At 34.6% G+C, this 24,004-nt stretch overlaps 1 protein-coding gene across 6 annotated transcripts; it reads left to right on the top strand.

The window, feature by feature from the left end:
- Positions 1–553: 553 nt before the first annotated feature.
- LOC132034256 (myb family transcription factor PHL7-like) lies at positions 554–7,332 on the top strand. Of its 6 annotated transcripts, none has more exons than XM_059424547.1 (9): positions 554–704; positions 2,650–2,764; positions 2,862–2,936; positions 4,482–4,694; positions 5,056–5,132; positions 5,213–5,255; positions 5,403–5,460; positions 5,687–5,759; positions 6,627–7,332. In XM_059424547.1, exons 4-9 carry the CDS (start codon positions 4,565–4,567, stop codon positions 7,143–7,145), a joined length of 900 nt encoding a protein of 299 aa, XP_059280530.1. In that variant the 5' UTR covers positions 554–704; positions 2,650–2,764; positions 2,862–2,936; positions 4,482–4,564; the 3' UTR covers positions 7,146–7,332. The 6 variants fall into 6 exon arrangements, with proteins under 6 accessions (XP_059280530.1, XP_059280529.1, XP_059280532.1 ...); XM_059424546.1 differs by having other exon boundaries at positions 2,862–2,969; XM_059424549.1 differs by lacking the exon at positions 2,862–2,936 and having other exon boundaries at positions 2,650–2,712.
- Positions 7,333–24,004: the final 16,672 nt, after the last annotated feature.

Here is a 24,004-nt window from a genome sequence, read left to right as displayed (position 1 = left end):
TTTGACTTTTATTGACGCTGAATTTAAGAAAGTAAAAGAAATTTTTAAATCTTGTAATATTAAATTAAAGGATACCTAGTATATATCACAATAATTTTTAACTATGATCTTAAAAAAAAACAAAATCTTTTCTTAAACAACCTAGGGTGTTTGGATTGGTTTTTTAGAGATAGTTTATAAGCTAAAAACCATAAATTAAGAAAATCAATTTTTAACTTTTATCTTATTTTTATACTTTTTTACCTAAAATATGTGCTTAGAAGAACTTTTTATTTTTTCCAAATACCCAAAAAAGAAACACTAAAAGAAGAAGTTAAAAGCTAAGTATTACTTCTACGTCCCATATTCACCACTTAAAATCGATATTGGTTATTTAAAAAAACAATTACTATTAAGGGCAAGGTAGAAAAAATTTAATTAATTATATCTTAATTTTATAAATGAACAAGTATTTTGAGACGTATATTATAGTAATGTGGACAACTAATATGAGAATGTAGGAGTATAAACTAGTCCAAGCACCCTTTAAAAAGAAAAATAAGAGAAAGAAATTGAAACGGAGGGAATAATTATATTTCCTCATAAAAAAATATTCCAGAAAATTAAAAAATAAAATACAAAAATCACTTTGCACTCAGAAAGAGAGAGGATCGAATTCGAAGATCTCATCAAAGAGGAAAACGAAGATTCGTCTCTTCATCACTGTAATATTGTCACTCATTTTTTCATGTGAAGATCCTTATTTATTTCTTCAAAATTCTTTTTTTAGCTAACTTGATGTAAAATTTGTAGAGTTTTATGTGGGGTTTTGTTGTGTGGGAGTTTTAAATTAAGTTTTGGTTTTGAATTATTGCAATTGCGAATTGTTTAGGGTTTTTGGCACTTGGAAACTCTTTTCTTCAACATTTTTTTGCTATTCTTAGCTGAATTTGAAGGTAAATTTGTTGAGTTTTATGGTAGGAGTTCTAGAAAGGAAAAACTACGCTCCTTGTCTATTTTATATTTATGCCGAGTAGCCCATACTCTGAATTTGTTACCCGATTTAGCTCATATTTCTGTATAAAAACCTTTTGTACAAGATTGATACATTATGTATAATGCTTTCCCCCCAGGTGTAATATTGTATATTGGGCTACATGGCGTAATAATTTTCAAAAGCTGTATATCTATGAAAATTTCCCTGCTAGAAATGAAGTTTTTGGTTATGAATTATGGCAATTGGTGTGTGGTTTTCAGACATGCAACTAGGGTTACTTTTGGTAAGGTGGAAGAGTTGACTAACATGGTTTGGAGCTATGGAAGTTGAAAAATGTCACATCTTGGAGCTGAAATGATATCTTTTTACTCCCTCTGTTTCAATTTGTTTGTCTGGTTTTGACTTGGCACGGAGGTTAAGAAAGTAATGAAGATTTTGAATCCTGTGGTCTTAAACTATAGATATGTGGAATGTACTAAAATGCTCTTTAAGCTTGTGGTTTTATATATGCCACGTGGAAAGTTGGAATTAAAGAGTTGCCAAAAAAGAAAAGAGCCATTCTTTTTTCTGAAACGGACTAAAAAGGGAAGTAAGACAAACAAATTGTAACGGAGGGAATATGTTTTATGTAATTGTTGTATTGCCGAGGGAGTGAAATGAAAGGGCTTTTTGTATTCGGATATTCTTAGCATCTGTTGTTGAGTTTCTTGGGGCAGCGTTGGTTATAAGCTTCTGAATTTAGAGAAATAGGTATAAAAATGGAAAATCTTTAGCTGTTCTAGGAAATTCTTAATCAAAGTTTGCTAAATGATGCAGTTTCCAGTTTTCATAAATGGTTTAGACAAATGTTTCCTTAATGATGAGTTAAATATTGACAGATTGTTGAAAGCTAATCTTTGGGCTGTTGAAGACTTTGATTGCTTGGTGGTAACACTGGATTTAATGAAAGCACTTTTTTAGTGCTGGTCTTTTTGACTTCAATAATACTTACCTCTAAAGACAAAATGTAGTTATCATTGTTCGAAGTCATACATCAGAAAAGGAAAACACAACTTTAGATCAAACAGTGTATTTGAAGTAAATGAAGGGAATTGTAATTAGATGGTTTTGTACCTGTGGAGTATGAACATGTAGTTAGGTTGATTCCTCTTTTGAATTGTGGGCTTAAAGTTTCATCAGCAAGAATATCATCTATCACAGGATGGAATCACGGATCAACATCTATTTTTTTTTCCCTTCCTTTTCGGGTACAAAATATGTAGCAGTCAAGCATAAGTTGTATTTGCCTAACTCTTCAAGCCTCTATCTATATTTTGCTTTCAAAGTTTAATCGATTATTTATTATGGTAAAGTCGTCTTCTCACTTTCGAATTTGGGATGTAGCCGAGTACATAGGAGTGACCATCTGTTACTTTCTTAACAAGTATTTCTTGTAATGTAAGGAAAAAGTTTGAGAAACTATCATCATTTGTCTGCAGAGATTCTGCTTCATAATTGTGTCGCCATTTAAAGTTGCATAAAGGTTGAATGATGTGTTAGTAACTCATATACTTGCATTTATCATCATTTGTCTGCAGAGATTCTGCTTCATAATTGTGTCGCCATTTAAAGTTGCAGAAAGGTTGAATGGTGTGTTAGTAACTCATATACTTGCATTTTTTCCAATGATGCAGGACAAATTGACAGTGTATCAAGATATCATATGTAAATGTTACCCATGCATTACTGTCCAAGTGGTAGTGGTTTTGTACTTCCAATCCATTAACTTTTCTGAAGCAAAGCATACTGGTAATATTAACCTGTACAATAAGTTTATTACTTCCAATTTTTCACCTTTTCAAGTTTCTTGTTCCTTTGTGCATGAGATTCTGTTTTTAATTTCCAGCTCGAGACACAGTTATAATACAGATATCTGCATGGAGTGCTGAACTGGATGTTATTTTCGTTGAGCAGAGCGGAAGTTCTCCCTCTTGACTTGTTTCTTTTGTCATTCGTATTCATTTGTCCTCCCTTATTTCGTTTTTCTTTTTCCCATGTTGTGTATCTGCATGGACTAGATTTTCTTTAGTCTTCAATATTTGCTATTTTCTTGCTTTCGGAAACCAAAATCCATTGTTTTGCATAGAAACTTACTGCACCTGTATTTTGTTGTATGAAACTATACCATGTTTTGCATACTGAATAGCCGATTCTTCTCTGTGAGCTCCTGCATTGACTTGGTAATAATTTATTTTCCTCAATGTCACACTTCAGGATCTGGTTATTCACTTCGATTTGAAATAACTACTGAAGTTTAGGAATATATACTTTCATGCATGTCTGCAGAATACTCACTATCACTTCTCTATAAGTTGTGAAAACACTCTATTTTCCACTTGTTTCCAAAGATGTAATTAAAGATCAATGTGGAAACTTGTGTTTTTCCTTTTCCTCTGGTTCAGTCGTTGCTTGGCATTATTGTGATGGAAACATACCCTTCAACATTATACATCCTAATTATTCTGATAGATTAAGAAGATGTCTACTTTATCTACAGTTTTTTAGTAGCTAGGATGTTTCCTTCCGTGAAGATTTGAAGTCCTAGAGGAGTGGAGGCAAAAACACTAGGGACCTGTTTGTAAGGCCACCTCGTATATTGAATTTGGGTGTAATTGGGTGTAATACACTGTTTGGCCAGCATGAATTTCGGTGTAATTGAGGGGAGCAATTACACTCTCCATTCTTTGAGGGGGCAAAGAATTTGGGGTAGTTACACATATGACTTCTCAATTTCTTTCTTTTCTCGTTTTTTATATTTTCATATACAGATATGTTTGTCACAACCCCACTGTTATTGTTGTACATACTTGTGTCACTATTTGGAAATTATTTACACGTCCACTGTGCAACCAAACATGATACTAGAATGATACCATAATTACGTGTTATTGCAGAGAAATAGGTTATTGTAACTGTTATACTATGTAATTACTTGGATGTCATATTACCACCTTAGTAATTACACAGTGGTTTCCAAACAACTCTTAGGTGATATCTTCCCATTTTCCTAAGCCTTGGTGGGCAGAGTTCGACAACTGTGCGGGTGGGCCATGTAATAGTTGAGGTGGGGCAAGCTGGCACGGACACCACTGTCATTGAAAAAGAAAATTATATATATATATATACACACTCGACGAGGAAATATTAGATGCTGCTAAATACACTGGCTATAGTATTTTCTCATATGTACAGGTCAACTTGGTAAAGTTCTGCTAGATTGTACATTTTTACAGAGACAAAATGATTAGATCGCACATCTCAATGACTAACTTCCATTCAATGTTTATGAGTGTTTACTAGAGAATTAGTTGATGAAAGAATTACTAAAACCATAATAAAAGATAAGGTTTATGTTTATCTTTTGATTCTTGTGTGCTTACTAGAGAATTAGTTGATGAAAGAATTACTAAAACCATAATAAAAGATAAGGTTTATGTTTATCTTTTGATTCTTGTGTGCATACCAGGCTAAAGGCGTCCTAGTTCAAGCTTAGTTCACAAAAGCGTTACAGTAACATATAGTCAGATATTATACTGCGGTGGCAGCACAATGGACCCAATAAATGGAGGAAACAACCACAATAACAATCCTAGTCTTGCCTCAAAGCAACGATTGCGTTGGACCCATGAGCTTCATGAACGTTTCGTTGATGCCGTCGCACAACTTGGTGGCCCAGACCGTAAGTTCTCGAGTTTAATTGTATTTGTGCTACTATCTTCCCTCCCAACCCTCCTTTATACTCTAGAAAGGAAAAAAATCTACAAGAGAAAAGATTCCTTATTTTAGTTGCTAGGGAGGCTGACAATCTTTCCTCTGCTCTTTGAACAATATAGTAATGGAGATAGGTAGATCATAAATGATTGTGATCTTTTCCCATACTTATCTGTGTGTCTCACATTTTTCCATTAATCAGTTTTTATGCTCTCTAGATGCAGCGCTAGAAAACTCTGTAACAATAAATAATCACTAGGTGATACTGTATTTCCACATTTGGTCTTGATCATTTAATTGTTCTGACATTATTTCTTTTCCTGGTTCAGGGGCCACGCCTAAAGGTGTTCTTAGAGTCATGGGTGTGCAAGGGCTAACAATTTATCATGTAAAAAGTCATTTACAGGTATACATGCTGCAAAAAAGTATTAAATTAAAAAGCTCCATTGTAGTGACTGAATTGCATTCATTTGCCTGTTCATTCAGAAATATCGGCTTGCTAAATACCTTCCAGATTCCTCATCTGATGGTACGATCCTTTAGAATTCAAAATTTCAACTATGTTTATTTCTTAAAGCTTTAAAGAGGCTTAATTCCTTTGAAAATGTGGTGATTTTGATGCTCCCACGGTAACACACTTCCTGATACCATTTTTGCCCGCAATTGTGATTGTTAGGTAAACAATCTGACAAGAAAGAATCAGCAGATATGCTTTCCAGTTTGGATGGTTCATCGTGAGTAGATTTTTTTTCCTGTTTGCTGGTAGATCTGTTTATGAAGTTACAAGCTTTGGAAGTTACATGATTCACAGTTTTACACTAATTTGCTGTCTACACCTACTAATGCCTTGCATTCTCCAGTCTAATGATCTTGCCTTTTTAGCTAAAAAATCTTCCTAAACTGGTCTGTACTTTCTATGATATTAATAATTGACATGAGAGAATTATTGCTCTCTCCTAGCACTGGTGTGCAGATAAATGAGGCTCTAAAATTGCAGATGGAGGTACAAAAGCGACTGCACGAGCAACTGGAGGTATGTTCTCCTGGAGCTTCTTGAACACATTTGGAATGCATATAAAGTCTTTGGATAATTAAAGCACGGGAAGGGATAGAAAGGGAAGAGAAGTGAAGAAACACACCATTTGATTAGCGAGTTATTTTCTACCTATAGCAAGAAAGTTATTTTCTACCTATTTGAGAGTTTTGTCTTTCAACAGTTGCCAAAGGTTTTAAAGAGATGTTAGCCACCTGCTTTTTTAAATCCTATTATTAACTTTTAATTTTATCTTAAACTTGCCATTGAAACAAACATTTGTAAGAAAATTGTTTCCCTTCTATTACTTCTCGTTAATACATTAATTGAGGCTTAAGTTTCTTCCTCTTTGGTTCTTTGAATTTCTCTAGTCTTCAAATGTTGTCATATCTACTCTATACTATCCGTTGTAGACATGAAAGAAGCTCTTCTACTAGTAAGAGCTGACCTGATCTGTGCATTTCACTTTAGATGAAAAAAGGTAAAGTAATTAATGATCCATTTTCCCACGTACGGCACCTAAATTCCCATATTTTGTTTCTGATGGCTGTGGCACATACTTGCTACCAAATGAAGGGGCCTTTTAGTTGCATCTTCGAACATTTCCCTTGAAATATATCTGGAGTCCGTTTCTTTCATCAAAAGCAGTGTATATTGAGCATGCTTTGTGAAATGAAATGATATTTGTATCCAGATAACTTTGCTTCATTTTCACTTCATCTCATATGATCAGTTTGATAAGCAGGAAGTTGTGGGACCTATGAAAGAACAGCCTCCAACAAGAGCTCCCTTGGAAGTTAGAATTAATTCCTGTAAAAGTTCAGGGATTTTACTTGTAACCACCTACTTTCCTTCTTACATTTACAGGTACAAAGACAGCTACAACTTAGAATTGAAGCACAAGGAAAGTACTTGAAGAAGATAATAGAAGAACAACAGCGGCTCAATGGAGTTCTCTCAGAAGTTCCTGTTTCTGGGGCCACTCCTTCACCAGCAGGTGACAATGGTCCGGATTCTGATAACCGGACTGATCCAGGGACTCCTGCACCAACATCTGAGTCTCCTCACATTGATAAGTCTGTACAAGAACATGCCCTTTCTATCGATCAATCATTCTCCGAGCCTCTTACTCCAGATTCTGGTTGCCACGAGACTTTGCCAATAAATAGCCCTGAAGATGAAAGGTCATCAAAGAAACAAAGAGTGGGCACAAGTGCATCATTTACTAAAGCAGATATGCTACTTCCGCAGCAGATATTGGAGTCGAGCTTAAGCTCACCATACGAGCAACCAAATCCAGTTTTCCTGGCGAGCGACCAATTCAATCTCTCATCAGGATTGTCTCTTGGCAGTGAAGGACCAAAAGTTTCGGGAAGCAACATGTAGTTACTCCATGTGCAACAGGACTTCAATTCAACTACTATATGTAGTCTTGAAAATATGTGTTCTCATTCGGTAACAGATGCTACTATGCTTACTGAATATACTCGATGCTACCATGCTTACTGAGTATACTAAGGTTAAATGTAACTTTATTTTCATGTAATGTAATACTTTACAGCTCGTTGCTTAACGACTCTTAACGTCAGGTGTTTTTCATCATTTAGATGTTTGAATTATGAGGTGCCTGATGACCTTAAACTTTAGGTCTTGCATTCCTTACTAATGCTATGAGGCTGTTTGTTTACCTTAAATACTAATAGCAGACTAGATCGTCTATAGAACTCACCTTAGGTTAGAGAAAGCTTGTTGATGTGTATTATCCGATCCCTTTGGATGGTCCTATCATAGTGTAATGTTCTTCCATTTGTTGTAGGAGTCATAGTTTGTACACAATTGCGGATCTAGAATTTAGACGATATGGGTTGTGCACTGAGCTATAAATCTACCTATTCTTGTTTTCTACACGGACATATATTGGGTACTGTTGGATTTGTGATTAATTTGTTGGGTCCAACTGTCCAAGTCTTTTTCCGGAGTGAGGCTCGTGTTTATTTGAAGTTCACCATATTATTAGTAGTTTTATAGCCTGTTTGGTCAAGCTTTTAAAAACAACTTATTTTAAAAAGACTTTTAAAAGTTAGTGTTTTTTGGCCGATTAATTTAAAAAATTTTTGAGAAAGAATTAGATTTGGCCAAACTTTTAAAAAGTGCTTTATGCGTATTTTTCTCAAAAGTCTTTTCAAAAAAGTCTTTTGAGTAAAAACTTTTTTTTTATAAAAATCAAGCCGCATTACTCCCCAAAAGACTTATTTTCTCCCAAAAGTTTCGCCAAACACTCACTTTTTAAAATAAAGACTTATTAAAAAAATAAGATTTTGGAAAAAATGTTTCGGCCAAACAGGCTATTAATTATATTGACAACTACGGATCTTTTCAAGAACTAGTGTATGATTACGGTACACAATCTTTCACAAGCACGGAGAAACACACAAAAAAAAAAAAAAAAAAAGATTATGCTTGACTACAGCATTGGAAAGAACAGAAATTATCTTTCTGTCCCGATAAATCTAACTTCATTTCCTTTTTTCATCTCAAAAGAATTTGACCTCCTTAAATGAAATTATTTCTCTTGTCACAATTTAAACTAATTGAAGCTGATATTCTATTTCTAGTATTCTAACTCGATTTGACATCTACCCAACTAGTCATTCAACTTTTGCACTTTTCAACTATTATTTTAAACGCTTAAATTTACCGGCCTGTATTGATCAAAATGCTTCGGGCTGTTAGATGGATACACATGGCAGAAGAGGTAAAGATCGACATAAGCAGAGGGGTCCGAGAACGAGCTTCTTCTTATTTTGTAGACGATCGAATCTCTCATCTGAATACAATTTTACTTACTAGTGTTCATTATGAATTTTTTTTTCTTTTAATTCAGTTATTTTTTATTGCTTCGCGTAGTTCTTAATTATTATTCGTTGCTCCAAACCTAAAATTAAAGATTTGTAGAAAAATTGGATTAAATTGTGCACAAGTGAAATAATTGGAGAATTAAAAATGTCAATGGTAACATAGACATTGCATAGGATAAACCTGAAGAATGTCTCTTGTTCATAGTTGAGAATTTATTTTTTTAAAGCAAAATTGGGAGGGGGGGGGGGGGGGTAAATAATTTTCACCCAAGTAATAAATTATAATTCAATCATGACAAACCAATGAGATGATTAGATTATAACTAAAATGTTGAGTCAAATTAATTTAAACTATCAAGATTAGTATTATAAATGTATAGAAATGTGAGAATACAACTTTAAGATGTTTAAATATTGACCGAACAAATTAAATACAACTAATAATAATAATAATAATAATTAAGTTACTCATTCTTATATTGATTTTCTTACTAAGATTATATTTTTGGTAAGTTTTTAAGATTGATAGGTTTTGGTCTAATTTTGACTTCTGAACAAATCTAGTATGATCAAAATATATAGAAAGCTATTTACAAGATTACCAAAATTTCTTTTGTAAAAACACCTCACACCAACTATAAAAACCCTTCTTTTGTTCCTTTATTTTCCATCCCTCAATTGTATTTTCTATTCCTCTAGATGTTATATTTCAGCTCTTTTTTTTCTTTTTTTTTCTGTCTCCCAAAAATGCCCCAAATGTGTGGAGAGCATTCAACGGTTGGAATCCCTTCCGGTAAGGTAATTCTCAATGATTACTTTGATGAATGTCAAATATGCGGTTAATATTTCAAAGGCCTAGATTTTGTTTATATTAATACTTCTTTATATGGTTTTTATTTACTTCATTAAATAAATAACACTTAACCATCTAGTATTCAGAACCTATTAGCTCGACTAGTCTTGATTTAAGTTGCATAGGTCCATTTAAGGTGAATCACTCTTTACGAAAAAATTCATTTTCAAGGCGTGAACCCGAGATCTTTAGTTAAATGTTATCTTATCGATTCCATTACACTGACCAGTCGTTCAATTACTTAAAAAGTTAGTAGTTTATTTAACAATTTTATTTTCGTACCTAAGCTATGTGATCTTAATTAATTTTTTCTGTTTATGATTATGTAATACGGGTCACATAATCTCAACGCCATGAGTTCTATTGATGTAAATTACTTGACTACCACTTCTTGATAGCTACTTTTTAAAATTAATTAATTGACAAAATAGAAAAAATGTTTGACATTCGAAAATCGCAAGTAGGTAACAACGATTAAATCATATTTAATTTATATCATACCTTTTAAACTTTAACAAAGGTAAAATAGTTAAATGATAAGAAAAAGTTCAAGGTTCTTTTTCTCTGACTGTATCATTATTTACGGTTATATTAGGGACCATCATTTCTCTTTCTTCTCCACTCTATTTAAATCCAACATTTTGCTCATTTTTTCTTACGCTTTTGCATGGTACTCACTTGCAACTTCTCTTCAAGTTACTTAGAAACCTCTTATAAAGTTTTCAACTTTTATTTCCCCCACCTTTCATCAATTCAATTCTCTCAATCTCTTACTTCAACTCTCCTTTTCATCTCTCTCTGCATTCTTTTGTCTGTAATTCAAATGGGATTTGATTCTCGAGATTCCTTTTTCATTTTTCGTGTTGTTCTTGCTCAATTTTTTTTTCTGGGGTTAAGAAACTTTTGTTTTTGTGGGCATGGCTAGTTCAGAAGGTAGACACTCGTAGATTTTTACGTGTTCACCAGTTATTTTATTGCATAAAGTACTATGCCTCAATTATTTTATACTTCTACTTTTCTTTTGATTTTAAGTGTGTATGATTTCTTTCCTTTGGTTGACAGTTTTTAGTCATGATTTTCTTTTTATTTGTTTTTTTCTTTCAGATTTGAATTTATCATTCTTGATTACACGGATAAAAGAGGGTTTCCATCGAACAAGCGATTTACCGGAGACCTTATTGCTAATCTAAATCCTACTGATAAGTATTTCTTTTTAGACACAATGATTGAAGTTCAGATTATCTGCCTGAACTTCAGTCACTGTGACTACAAGGAGATACTTACCAACAAGATTTGGATTATCAACAATTTCTGTAGCGAATAGTTTACATGTTTGTTGGAAACCTCTCTTAGCCATGTAATCAAGAATGACGGGTTCAAGTCTGAACAATAAAAACAAATATAAGAAAATCATGACTAAAAGAAAATCAAACAAAGGAAAAAGGATCATATACACCCAATATCGAAAGAAAAACAAACAAGCACAAATTATCAAGAATATCAATCATTAAGAATAAAAGTATAAAATAATTGAGTCGTAGTAATTTTTGCTATAAAATAACTGGCGAACACATAAAAATCTAAGAGCGTCTAGCCCCTGAGTTGGACATGTCCACAAAATTCAAAGGTTTCTTAACCACAGAAAAGAGACGAGAAAGAAGATTTGAGCAAGAACAACGCGAAAAATGATAAAAAGAGGCTCAAAAATCAAATTCCACTTGAATTATAGACAAAAGAATGCGGAGAGATAGAGAGAGAAGAAAAAGAAGGTTGAAGCAAGAGAATGAGAGAATTGAGTTGAATTAAGGTGATGGAAATGAAAGTTGAAAACTTCGTAAAGGTTTCTAAGTAACAGGAAGAGAAGTACCAAGTGAAAGTACCAGCAAAAGTAGGGGTGTTCATGATTCGATTTGGGTCGGTTATTGATTAAAACCATAACCAAATCAATTTAGTCGGTTTTTAAAGGTCTAAAATCATAACCAAATCAAATAAAATAATAACCACCGGTTTAGTTATTGTCGGTGTGGTTCGGTTTAGTTTGATTTTTCGGTTTATGACTAACAGCCATGAGACTTATTAGTAAAACATTAGAAAGTTGAAAAAGACATGTCTTTGTCTTTTTTTTTTTTTGTTTAAACGATAACTTTTATTTATAGTTTTGGAACATACATCATAAAAACATTTTCACTATTAGTGATAGTGATAAATGCTAGATCTCAAGTTACCGAAAGTTCGCTAAACTATTACATATAGAGCTAAAAACTAACTTAGTAGTGGCTGCACCATTTTTGTCATCTTAATACACATACCTGGAAATAAAGTAGAGCGTATGAGCTTTTAGTTGTTGTTACAAACATACATATTTATTAAACATAAAGACTACCTAAAATTAAAATGAAAATATAGGAAATAAAAAAAACTTTGTGTAATGATCCCAAACTTTGGGCAAGCACTTGCATTTTACCTCAATTCTCCCATTTTATTAAAAAAACTTTGCGTAATGATCCCAAACTTCGATGTTTTTCTATCATTATCCCCAAGGTAGGGTGCTCGACTAATTGAGGAGTTGTTCTTTCTCGCTTTTTAGAGGATTACCCACGGAAGAAGTATTAGGCATTATCATGTGCTTGAGTTGCAGCAAATGCTGATATTACTAAAGTATCTTCTATAAGAACCTCCAAATCTACAACCTCTGTCCTTTTCATATGAAAAATATTAGAAGTTTAGGACTCATTCAGACAAGAGAAAAGAAAGGTATAAATTCAAAAAAAAAAAAAAAAAAAAACTAAAATCAAATGGCTGACAAAGAAAGGCTAAAAATTTAAGTTAAAGACATTAGACTCTAACGTGAGCTTCTGTTAGTAGGCTTACACTTAACACTTAAAGAGTTAAAAACTTAAAGACATGGGCTTGGACATATTCTTAAAAACATGAGCCTTAAACAATCATGTGAAATAAGTACACCAAAAATCAAATTAATGATTAAAAGGTATAAAATATTTATAATTATTTATGAAAAACTAATATTATATATATAAATAATTATAAAATTTATGTATATAATTTATCAGTTTGGTTCGGTTATTTTTTAATAGAACCATAACCAAACCAAATATTATCGGTTTTTAAAATTTAAAATCAAATCAAACCAAATCAAAATAAATGTCAGTTTTTTTTATTCGATTTGGTTAAATTTTCGGTTTGGTTTTGGTTTTAACCAAAACCGTGAACAACCCTAAGCAAAAGTGTAAGAAAAAAATGAGAAAAACATTGAATTTAAATAGAGAAGAGAAGAAAGAGAAAATGGTGGCCCTAGTACACCTGTACAGTCAGAGAAAAAATATCTTGATCTTTTTTTAAAAAAATTATTTAACTATTTTACCTTTTTTAATGTTTAAAAGGTATGACCTGAGTTAGATATTATTTAATTGTTGCTGCTGCTTACGATTTTCGAAGGTAAAACATTTTTTATATTTTTTCAACTAATTAATTTTAAAAAGTAATTACCAAAAAGTGGTAGTCAAATAATTTATTTATATCAATAAGACTCATGGGATTGAAATTATGCAACCTTTATTACATAATCCTAAACAAAAAGAATTAATAACATAATGCAGCTTAGGTGTTAAAAAATAGTTATACTATTTTTCTTCAAGTAATTGGATGGCACCACCGGTATAATGGGCTGGATGAGATCTCTCCCTCACCCCACCACATAAACTGGAGATTTCGGGTTCTCGCCTTGAGAATGTTGAAATTTTTGGTAAAATAGCTTTCCCCTTAAATTGATCTATGCGGCATAAATCTAGATTAATCGAGCTAATAGATATACTAAAGTGAAGGCATTGGATTGCCTATTAAAAATTTATCATGTGGTTATCAAGAGTAAGCATAATGAAGTATCATAATAGTTGTTAGAATGTTTTGTTCGACCGTAAATTACAATAAAGAAAGATTTTTATTAGCTCCAATATTGCATGTAAGCAACCTTTATTGCTCCAATATTGCATGTAAGCAACCTTTATTGCTCCAATATTGCATGTAAGTTTGTATGGTAAGTAAAATCCCTGAACTTTTTATTAGCTCCAATCTTGCAAAAACTGAACTAAGATGTTCTATATGGGGATGCAAAAACTAAACTAAGGTATTCTACGTAGGGGTGTAGAATTTTGATTTCATTTGCTTATGTTCTGTATGTGATGCAAGCACAAGTGTTCAACTTGTTATAAGCAGTTCCTTCTTCTGGGTTCGGATTATACCCTATGGACGGGTCAAGTCCTTTAGATTGGGTCAACATTTTATGCGGACCAATACATAGAGGTCACGTTTAATTAAAATGGCAATTAAATGTCAAATAATTATGTTATTAATGGAGAGGCAATTTTAAGCCTAAAAATAATATTAGGGGCAAATTTGATCCAATAGGTAGAAGGAGAGCATTTTTAAGCAATTTCTAACACATCAAGGGTATTTGAACCCTTTTTCATTTATTTGATATAGTACAGAAAAAGGGTCAAAAATGCCGTTAAACTATGAGAAATTGAACAAAATGGCCACCGTTAATAGTTTGGTCCAAAAATACTTTATTTGTATCCAGATACTTTAAAATCAAAGATTACATTAGCAAATGCTTATCCCACTTCAAACTCGGAAAAGATTAAGAAATAAAAATATATTCTATTTTATTAGATTTTTTTTAATGTTATCTAAATGAAAATTAATGATGAGGTTACTATGATTTAAATGTCTGATCTATATAATCAGTTTAAAAGTACATGGGGATATTCTATTTTAATTGATAAAATGAGATTTAGAAGAAAAAAAGATAACTTCCCAATTTATTATTAGTTAAATGGATTGTAAAAGAAAAGAAACAAGAAAATGGTTCTTTAAAAATAATATTATTAGGAAAAAATCTGTTTAAAAAGAAAAAGAAACAATATATTTCTTAGGAAAAGGGCATTTTTGACCCAATTAAGTAACAATAGGTGTATTTTGGATCAAACTATTAATATCAGGGCCATTTTTAGACTAAACTATTAACGCGAGGCATTTTTGTTCAATTTCACATAGTTTAAGGGTATTTTTTTTTTAACCTTTTCCGAATAATGTAAATAGAAGACACAATAAATGAAAATAAAAACATACCCGCACCAGGTGTTTACAGCAAACCAATAAACAAATAACATGTGTCACTTTATTTAACTACAACTATTGGTAATTAACAATAGTTAACTACCATCTATTTTGCACATGATCCTAAATAATAACATAAAAATATACTTAATACTCCAGCTATTCCCTTTTTTTCTTAACATTAACGTGAAGTAGATGAACCAAATAATAAGAAGATGGGTGTGTGAGAATATAGTATCACTAAGAGTTAAACATACAAAGACTACCATAAAAACCAAAATGTCTGGTGCATAATTTCTTGTAACAAATCCAAGGTTCAACCATATCAAATGGTAAAAGCATATCAGAAAAAAGGCAGTTTCCCCAATTCACAGGCAAATATGAACATAATATGCACACTTTTAAAAGATAAGTACTATAATAACAAGAATCAGAAATACAAATGTAGTGATAAAGCAGAAAAGGAAGTGCAATATGTAACACCTCCGTAAATCCTGATTAGGTGTGAATATGTTAAAAGAGTATTAATATGACATTTTGGCAATATGAAGTCCTATCGGGATGAGTTTGGGTGGAAATAGTTGTTTTGAAATCAAGAAGGATAGTGAGGTGCATAAAATTTGATAGAATCAACTAAGTTTTCGATAGGTCAGTTTTCCAGGCTGATTTCGTGAAAATCCGTTGAGGATTTGAGAAAACTTAAAAACATGAAAGTTGAATCCTTTTGAAATATCTTTCCAATTATATACGGTGGAGCCAAGGGGGGTCTCTATACAAAATGTTATGCCCATTTTACTAAAGGCAGTACGCGGCATCCCCGCGTCACACAGGTGGCACGCGCAGACACCCTTTCTGAATTTTTTTTAGCCTTCTGTGGCACGCACGGGTGGTGCACGAGTCGGGTTTATTTCCCCAACTTTCCCTAACACGAAAAAAGACCTAGAAAGGAGATAGAACTCGTCCCAAGCCTCAAGAACCCTTCTAGGTAAAGTTGATTGCATTTCCCCAATATCTTATTAACATGATTAAACCTTTCAAATCCATAGATAATCGATTGAGACTTGGTTTTGGACGAAAGAACCGTAGAATCCATATTCAAGGCAATTGAACGTCAAAAAGGTAATACCTTCACCCTTCAATTGACTATAGCTTTGTATTGATGACTATAGAATATAAGTTAATGAGATATGAGTTGATGGGTTGGATAGAAAATCACGAACGATTATAGCAATATGAGATTGTAGAATCATCTAGGAGCAAGAGAATGGGTTGTTGGGTGTAGAAACACCATTGATGAGAGTTATGGAGCTTCATATCCACCAAGTGTTTGATAAAATTCTTAGATGACCCAAAAAAAAAAAAAAAAAAAAAAAGGAGGAAAACAGTTTCATGGTCCCTATCTATTTCCCCTAAAAAGGACTCACAAGCATAAATCCATGTCTTTCGAACAAAGGGAGATGATGGTATTCTAAGTTACCAAGGAAAATTATGTGTCCCAGATGTAGATAGACGCAAAGAGAGGATTATGGCAGAGGCGCACAGATTCAAATAATCTACCTACCCAAGCTCCGCGAAAATGTATCATGATCTTGAGAAGATTTATTAAAGGGATGACATGAAACAAATAACGTATAGCAGATTACGTGACTAAGTGTCCAAATTGTAAGTAAGTGAAAGTCGAGCATCAGAATCCCAGTGGTTTAGCACAGAATACAACTATTTTTAAGTGAAGATGATAAATATAGACTTTATAACAGGATTATGTCGCTCATTTAGAAATCATGATTCGATTTGAGTGATTATATAGCGACATACTAAGTCAGCACACCTTTGCCAATGAAGATCACAAATTCAGCAGAAGACTACGCCAAGTAGTATATTCAGGAAATTATCGGATTAGCTGGGACTCAAGTGTCCATTTTTTCGGATCGAGGTGTCCAGTTCATAGGAAATTTTTGGAAGTCCTTTCATAAAGGATTGGGTACCAAGGTAAATCTCAGTACCGTTTTTCATCCTCAGATAGATGGTCAGGTGGAATGCACTATTCAGACTCTTGTGGACATGTTGAGGACATCTGTCCTAGATTTCAAAGGTAATTAGGATGATTATTTTCCTCTCATAATTAATAACAGCTATCACGCAAGTATCAAGATGTCACCGTATGAAGCTCAGATGGGCGAAGATGTAGGTCACCAATTGATTGGTTCGAAGTTGGCGAAGAAGAGTGTTAGGACGTACTTGGTCCACCAGGCTATGGAGAATGTCAAGTTAAATCAGGAGTATTTGAAAATGGTCCACAGTCACCAAAAGTCCTTTTTGGATGTGTTGCATAGAGACTTAGAGTTTCAGATTGATGATTGGGTGTTCCTAAAAATTTCACCTATGAAAGGCGTTTTGAGATTCGGGAAGAAAGGAAAGATTAGTCCCAGATATATTGGGCCATATAGAATCCTACTAAGGATTGGTCAAGTGGCTTATGAGCTCGATTTACCGCAGGATTTGGTTTTCGTGCACCCAGTTTTCCATGTGTCCATGCTGAAGAAGTGTGTGGGAGGCTCATCGTTGATTGTCCTTGTTGATGCGATCATAGTTAAATATAACCTAGCCTATGAGGAGATTCCTGTGGCTATTCTTGATTGTCATGTTCGCAAGTTGAGAACTAAGGAATCTTCCTCAGTAAAGGTGCTACGGAGAAATCAAAAAGTCGAAGAGGACATGAAGTCCAAATATTCGCACCTATTCGAAGATCAAGCAGAAGGTGTGGAAGGTAACTAACATTTATATTCAAATCTCTTATTATAGCATTTACGCTTTTAGTATTCAGTCAGTTCATAATTCATTCAGCTCAAAATTCATTCAGTTCAGTATTCATTCAGTTCAATAGTCATTCAGTTCAGTATTCATTCCATTCAGCAGTCATTCAGTTCAATAGCTATTCAGTTCAGTATTCATTCAGTTTTGTATTCATGTCAGTTCAACATCCATATGTTTTTATCAGTCATGTTTATGATCCTGAGTTAGCCATAGTTACAATCAGGACAATCATTCAAGGACGAATGATCCTAAGGAGTCTATAATGTAACACCTCCGTAAATTTGGGTTAGGTGTGAATATGTTAAATGAGTATTAATATGACATTTTAGCAATATGAAGTCTCATTGGGATGATTTTAGGTGAAAACAGTTGCTTTAAAATCAAGACGGATAGTGAGGTGCATAAAATTTGATAGAATTGACTAAGTTTTCGCTGGGTCTGTATTCCAGGCCGATTTCGTGAAAATCCGTTGAGAATTTCAGAAAACTTAAAACATTAAAGTTGTATCCCTTTGAGCTAAATTTCGAACAATATATGGTGGATCCCAAGAGGAGCTATGTGCAAAAAGTTATGCTCATTTTACTAAAGATAGTGCATAGCAACCCCGCATCTCACAGGTGGCACCCACAGACACTCTTTTTGAATTTTTTTAGCCTTGTGCGACACCTATTCGACGCACGGGTGGCGTACGAGTCGGGATTTTTCAGACTTCATATTTTTTTAAGTATTTAAGGTCTGGTTTTGCTTCCCCAACTTTCCCGAACACGAAAAACGACCTAGAAGGAGATAGAACTAGTTCCAAGCCTTAAAAACCCTTCAAGGTAAGTTTTAATGATGATACTGAGTTGATTTAAATTCCCCAATATCTTATTAACATGATCAAATCCTTCAAATCCATAGATAATCTATTGAGACTTGGTTTTGGACGAAAGAACCCTAGAATCTGAATTCAGGGGAATTGAACGTTAAAAAGGTAATACCTTCATCCTTTAATTGCCTATAGCTTTGTATTGATGACTATAGACTATAAGTTAATGAGATATGAGTTGATGGGTTTGATAGAAAAGCATAAACGATTATATATTTGGGTTGTTGATTGTGGATTAAGGGTGTTGTTTATCTTATGGGTAATGAATAATGATATTGATTATAGTAATAAGAGATTATAGAATCATCTAGGAGCAAGAAATGGGTTGTTGGGTGTAGAAACACCATTGATGAGAGTCGTGGAGTGTCATGACCACCAAGTGTTTCATAAAATGCTTAAGTGACCAAAACATGAGTATTCTTACTAATATTGATTCCTTTTGACGTATATTACTCTAGATTAAAGTCGAAAGGGGTGACGAATGTCATAGTAAGCTAAAAGGCCGGAATTGAGGTATGTAAGGCTAACTCTCTACATGTGGGAATGTTAATGATTCTCCCCATGCCTCGTTCTTTTATGACTATTATGAATTGCCTCAGAAATAGAGTTAAGCCTTAGTTTCATGAAAAGCTCAGAACTTCTATTCTCTAAACAATATAGTTTCATAATTCCTTCATGATTGTCATTTCGAATGTCGTGAACTCAGTACATAATCAGTATAGACTTGTGTTTGATTTCCCATGAGTCTCAGTCATGAAAGCTCCGTCTTCTTAAGAACAATTAATGCTTTAAACTCCATAATCAGTTTATGAATACATGTATCAGCATAGTAATGTTCAGTATTCTAGTGTTATGCATTACAGTATGATTCTCAGTTCCTTAATATAAATTGTTGAATGTTGAACACTTGTAATTGGGCTCGAGGCTACAGATGTATCTAGACTGACGCCACAGTTTATGTATACGTATACTTGGGCGCAGAGGCAGATCTACTAAGGGCCTAGGGAGTGCCACGCCACTCGCAAGTTTCGGCGAAAACGCTATGTATATACATGTATATATGTATATATCCTGTATATATCCATGTGAAAGTCTACGATTAATTAAATTGGCACCCTGATTAATAAATTATGCTACAGTGCCCGTGGCAAGGAGCAGGGGTTGCCACCCAAGAGATGAGGGTTCGAAACCCACTCAAGACACGTTTATTTATTTTTTGGCTGGCTGCTCCAATATATTTTACATCTTAAGACGGTAAGAGTCAGCCCCATTTGAACCATAATATGACATATTTTTGTTTTATTTTAAAATTATTTGTTATATTGCAAAATAAAAGAAGTTAAGTAATCAAAGGGTTGGGTGAGAGAAGAAAAGATAATTATTTGAAATTTTAAATAGTTTCATTTCGATGAAATAAATTTATATATGAATGTAAAAGATATGAAATGAAAGTAATGCCATTAATAGTCGCAAATATTTGTGGAAATTGGGATTTTTCTTATCAATGTCAGTGAATGTGTTTCTAAAATTATCTCATTAACTATGACCAAGATGTTTATTAAGTTAATTTAATCTTAATCCTTAAAATCCAAAACAAGATAAGTAATCAATCATCTAAGTATACTTGAGGAAATGAAGAAAATATGTAATGAAGAGAAACCAGATGAGTAAGCTTTTTATCTGTTTTCTTTTCTTTTATTTTCCTTAGTTCCTCCTCTTAATTTGCTTTTAGTTATTAGTATTAGTGACTATCTTCATTTATTATATTAATCTTGACTTTTTTTTTTTGCCCTTATTAATATGTGCTAAAATATAGAAAGTTAAATTATCAGAAGTTTCTTAATCCAAAAATCTTCTCTCTCCCATCAGAACAAAATTTCTTTTATGCCGAGTGGTAATAATTATGTTTTTTCGTTCAATCAATTTGTTTATATGAACTTAAAAGGCGAATTATTTGATCCGAAGCCTAAAGTCGATCGAACCGATCAAAAACTTACTTTATTTGGATTCAACGAAATGTGGCACCCGAAACCTTCACATCCTGGATCCGCCTCTGCTTGGGCCCGAGGCCAAAAATTTGTGCACTTACTTTGGGCCTGAGGCCACATAATATAAATTCAGTTAAGACAGGTGATTTCACATTCAGTTATCAGTATGTTTCAGTTTCACTTTCAGTTATTGATTTGAGATGCCCTTTTTCCGGAGCACCCCACAACTACTATTTCTTTAAGTTGGTTTTACATACAAATACAATTCAAATGTACTTACGTCCCTTTTTCCAGGGGCCTGAACTTCATGATGCAGGTACAAATTTGTAGGACGACAGATCTACTCATTAGGATTCTCGTATCGGCTGCTTGGTGAGCCCTAGTTTCATTCGGGCCATTATCTATCTTTCAGTCATTTATTAATTTAAGACAGTCAGGTATGATGGGAGCCTTGTCCCGGTAATCAGTCAGTACTTCAGTATTTTATAGAGGATTCATATTGCAATCGGTTACAGTTTAGCAAACTTTTATGTTAGCCATGTTGGATACATTTCTAGACTTCAAACTTATTCCGCATTTATGATTATTCAATTAGACATTTCAGTAGCTCAGCATGTTATATATTATATTCCGCATTCAGTATATGTCCCATATTGATTCAGCCAGCCATGTGGTTTGCTCGATCACAGGCAGTCAGGCACCTAGTGCTGTTTTACGCTCATGCTATGGTTCGGGGTATGAGACAATATTCTGGAGATAAGAAAGGAAAGGAAATTTAATACAATCTATGAACCTCAAATAACAAGCATAAAGAACATAATCATGATTTTAAGTAAAACAGCTCATTGGACATGTACCTTCTTGACCAAGCAATTATCTTTGGAAAATGGCAGTGAAGTATTGAAATGAGGTGCAGTAAGAGAATCAAACGAACATAAAACCTAACATGATCTCATTAAGAAAATGAACAGATAAAAAATAACAGGGATATATAAAAATATACGATTAACAGGCAGGAGTGTTTGATTTGAAAATCCTTTCTGAAGTACATCATTAGCTCATTTTGAGCCATTAAACATTAATGAGATTCATTGATCAATAGAAAAACTACTGCTATGATTGATTATTAATTCCATGAAATTTATCTACCTCAACCCTCAAGATCTTATAAATTTCTCTTTTTTTTCTTTTCTATTTTGATGACGGTCGTGTGCGAGCAATCTTGTGCGCACCTCGACTATTTCACCTTTTACCTAGTACCTCCTACCAGTACATGTACCGGGTAACTCTGCCCTATCAACGCTTCCGCAGATTGAAGGAGTCACCTAGTATTTTGTTTTTCTTCACTTTGATTGAACCTGACACCTCATGATTCTCTTCCAACCATAGCTCTTCAAACTTAAAATCTTTGAACAACTACTCTCTCACTCTCTCTCTTTCCCCCTCTCTATTGCATCTCATGATAGCTTCACTGATAAAGAATAAATAATTCAAAGAAAAGATTATTTCCTAAAACACAAATGGAACTTATTTGATTACTCCTTGACACTTATCAAAGCTGGTGAGCGGATACCAATGTCCTGAACAACATGTGGGTCTCTTGCCTTTATCTCTTTGTAAGATTATCTCTCACGAGAATCAAATTAAAAAAAAAATACCACTCAATGTATTGTTCTTCCCAAATTAAAGGTTTCTGATGAAAAATAAAGCTAATTATTATTGCAATCCCATCATTATTCTCACTCATCACCTTTGTGCAACCCCATCATTGTTACCTTCTAAACCTCCTCTTTCGCAATGTCTTCATTATCCATATCTTCATCTTCATCTTTTGACCTACTCTTGCAATCATGCGAGAGTAGATAGGGGCCACTTCGACGGTCTCTGTCCGTCACTGACCTTTGTTTTCTTCTACCACTCGAATGATAGACTTAGGTTCCCTTGCATCTAATATTATTCCCTCCAGTTTTAACTTTGAGAGGGATTTTCGTACCAACCTTTAATTTGAGACTGTGGAAGGTATTATTTCTTTGATTAATGACTCCACCATCCCCCAAGTTCGCATTGAATTCCAATGGGGGCTTGAAGTTGACATATTTCCACCCCTGCTAGTGCAAGCATTACCATCATAGCCTGGGTATGTCTTTCATCTATACTTATCCATTTACCATTGGGTTCAGCCTCCCAGTCCACGAGGTTATCGAGGCTTTTTATCACCGGTAAGACACTTGTCTTGGGTAACTGGCCCCCCAAACTTGGAGAGTAATCCGCTGCCTGCAGTATCTGGCGAATCGGGCTAACCTCTCTTTCACTCTGGATCATCTGATCCACCTCTATTCCCTTAGAGTACTTCGTGGAGGGATAATAAATCTTGCTTTTTGAGGCTCCCGGGGCCTCATTACAAATGCCGAGGATGATCACAATCGGGGATGGTGTAACTGGTTTGTGATGATATGTACCGACTACCTTCAAGACCCCGTCTGCGGCCTTTTTCCGGAGAAATGGAACAATGCCTATGAGTATTTGCTCTCTTATTATTTGTGATCTCTCTTCTTTCCCCTCGGGTGTCCCCTTTTTTAACTCAATTTTTCATGTTCTTTCAGCGGGCCCGGTCGTACCTGAACCTTTTCCCTATATTTTTGACTGGGTGATAAGCGTGCTCGATGCCTCCAGGGGTACCCATCGAACCTGGAGAGATATTTCTGCCAATAGGTAGAAAGGCAAAAGTCATGATAAGTACTTTTCTTTTACCCTTATTCTCTTGCTGCTTGAATCCAGTGATACTTGTTTAACTTCTTTCCTACTTGCTAGATCTTCCTGCTTGAGGGACTTCTATCAGGAAGGTGCCTTCCCGGGAGAAGGCCCGGGCTCGTATTGCCGAAGCGGCTACAAAGGTAAAAAGTAGCAGGAAGCGAGCGCTTCCAGATAAGGTAGGGCATCTTCCTCCATGGGATTCAGCTCTCGAGTAAAAACGTGTCGCCGACTCAACGAATGCCTGAGGGAAGAGATGCAGAGGATGGTCCATGTTGAGGACGGTGATGGAGAGGCTATCAAGGTCGGGGGCATGAGGGTCCTTTTAGTCGATGCTGTTGTGGGGATGGGAGCCAGTGAAGGCCAACCCGGGAGCGTGGGGGGTGGCGTCCCCCATAGTGAGGATGCAGGCGCCGACCCTTTCGTTCCACCTCCTCCCACTGCTAGTTTAGGCCTTAGTTTAGAAGCTTTCTTGACTCACTTGGAGGGTATTTTACTTTAGATACCATGAACCCTCTACACCTTATCAGTTATGTTTAGAATAAATGCATGCATTATGTTTTGTCTGCTTGTCCTTTTCCAGGGCCAAGCCACCATCTTTTCTGCCCTCGAGTTCTTTAAGAGTGCCCGTTGTTTTCCTTCTCATGATGTGAAAAGGCCAACGGAGGAGAACCAGCAACTTCAGGATGATCTCGCCCAGCTTCGGACAGAGAATAGAGGTCTTCTGGCTATGAAGACCACTTTGGAGCTTCAGTGGGACGAAGCCAAGCAAGCTCTGGCAACTCGGGAGAATGCCTTCCTTATTATTACTACGACTCATCAGTTGCTTCGGGATAAGTAAGATCGGGTGGAGGCTGAGCGCGAAGCTGCTCGAGAGTGGATGCAAGCCCTTGAAACTTCCCGTTCCCTGCTCAGAGCCCGAAACCAGCGTATAGTGCTTCGCTGAGAGGCCGAGCGACTGAAGGCCTCCCTGTTTC

This window comes from Lycium ferocissimum, chromosome 10, assembly GCF_029784015.1.
Source record: "Lycium ferocissimum isolate CSIRO_LF1 chromosome 10, AGI_CSIRO_Lferr_CH_V1, whole genome shotgun sequence".
NCBI lineage: Eukaryota > Viridiplantae > Streptophyta > Magnoliopsida > Solanales > Solanaceae > Lycium > Lycium ferocissimum.
This window is presented reverse-complemented; position numbering and strand designations above follow the sequence as displayed.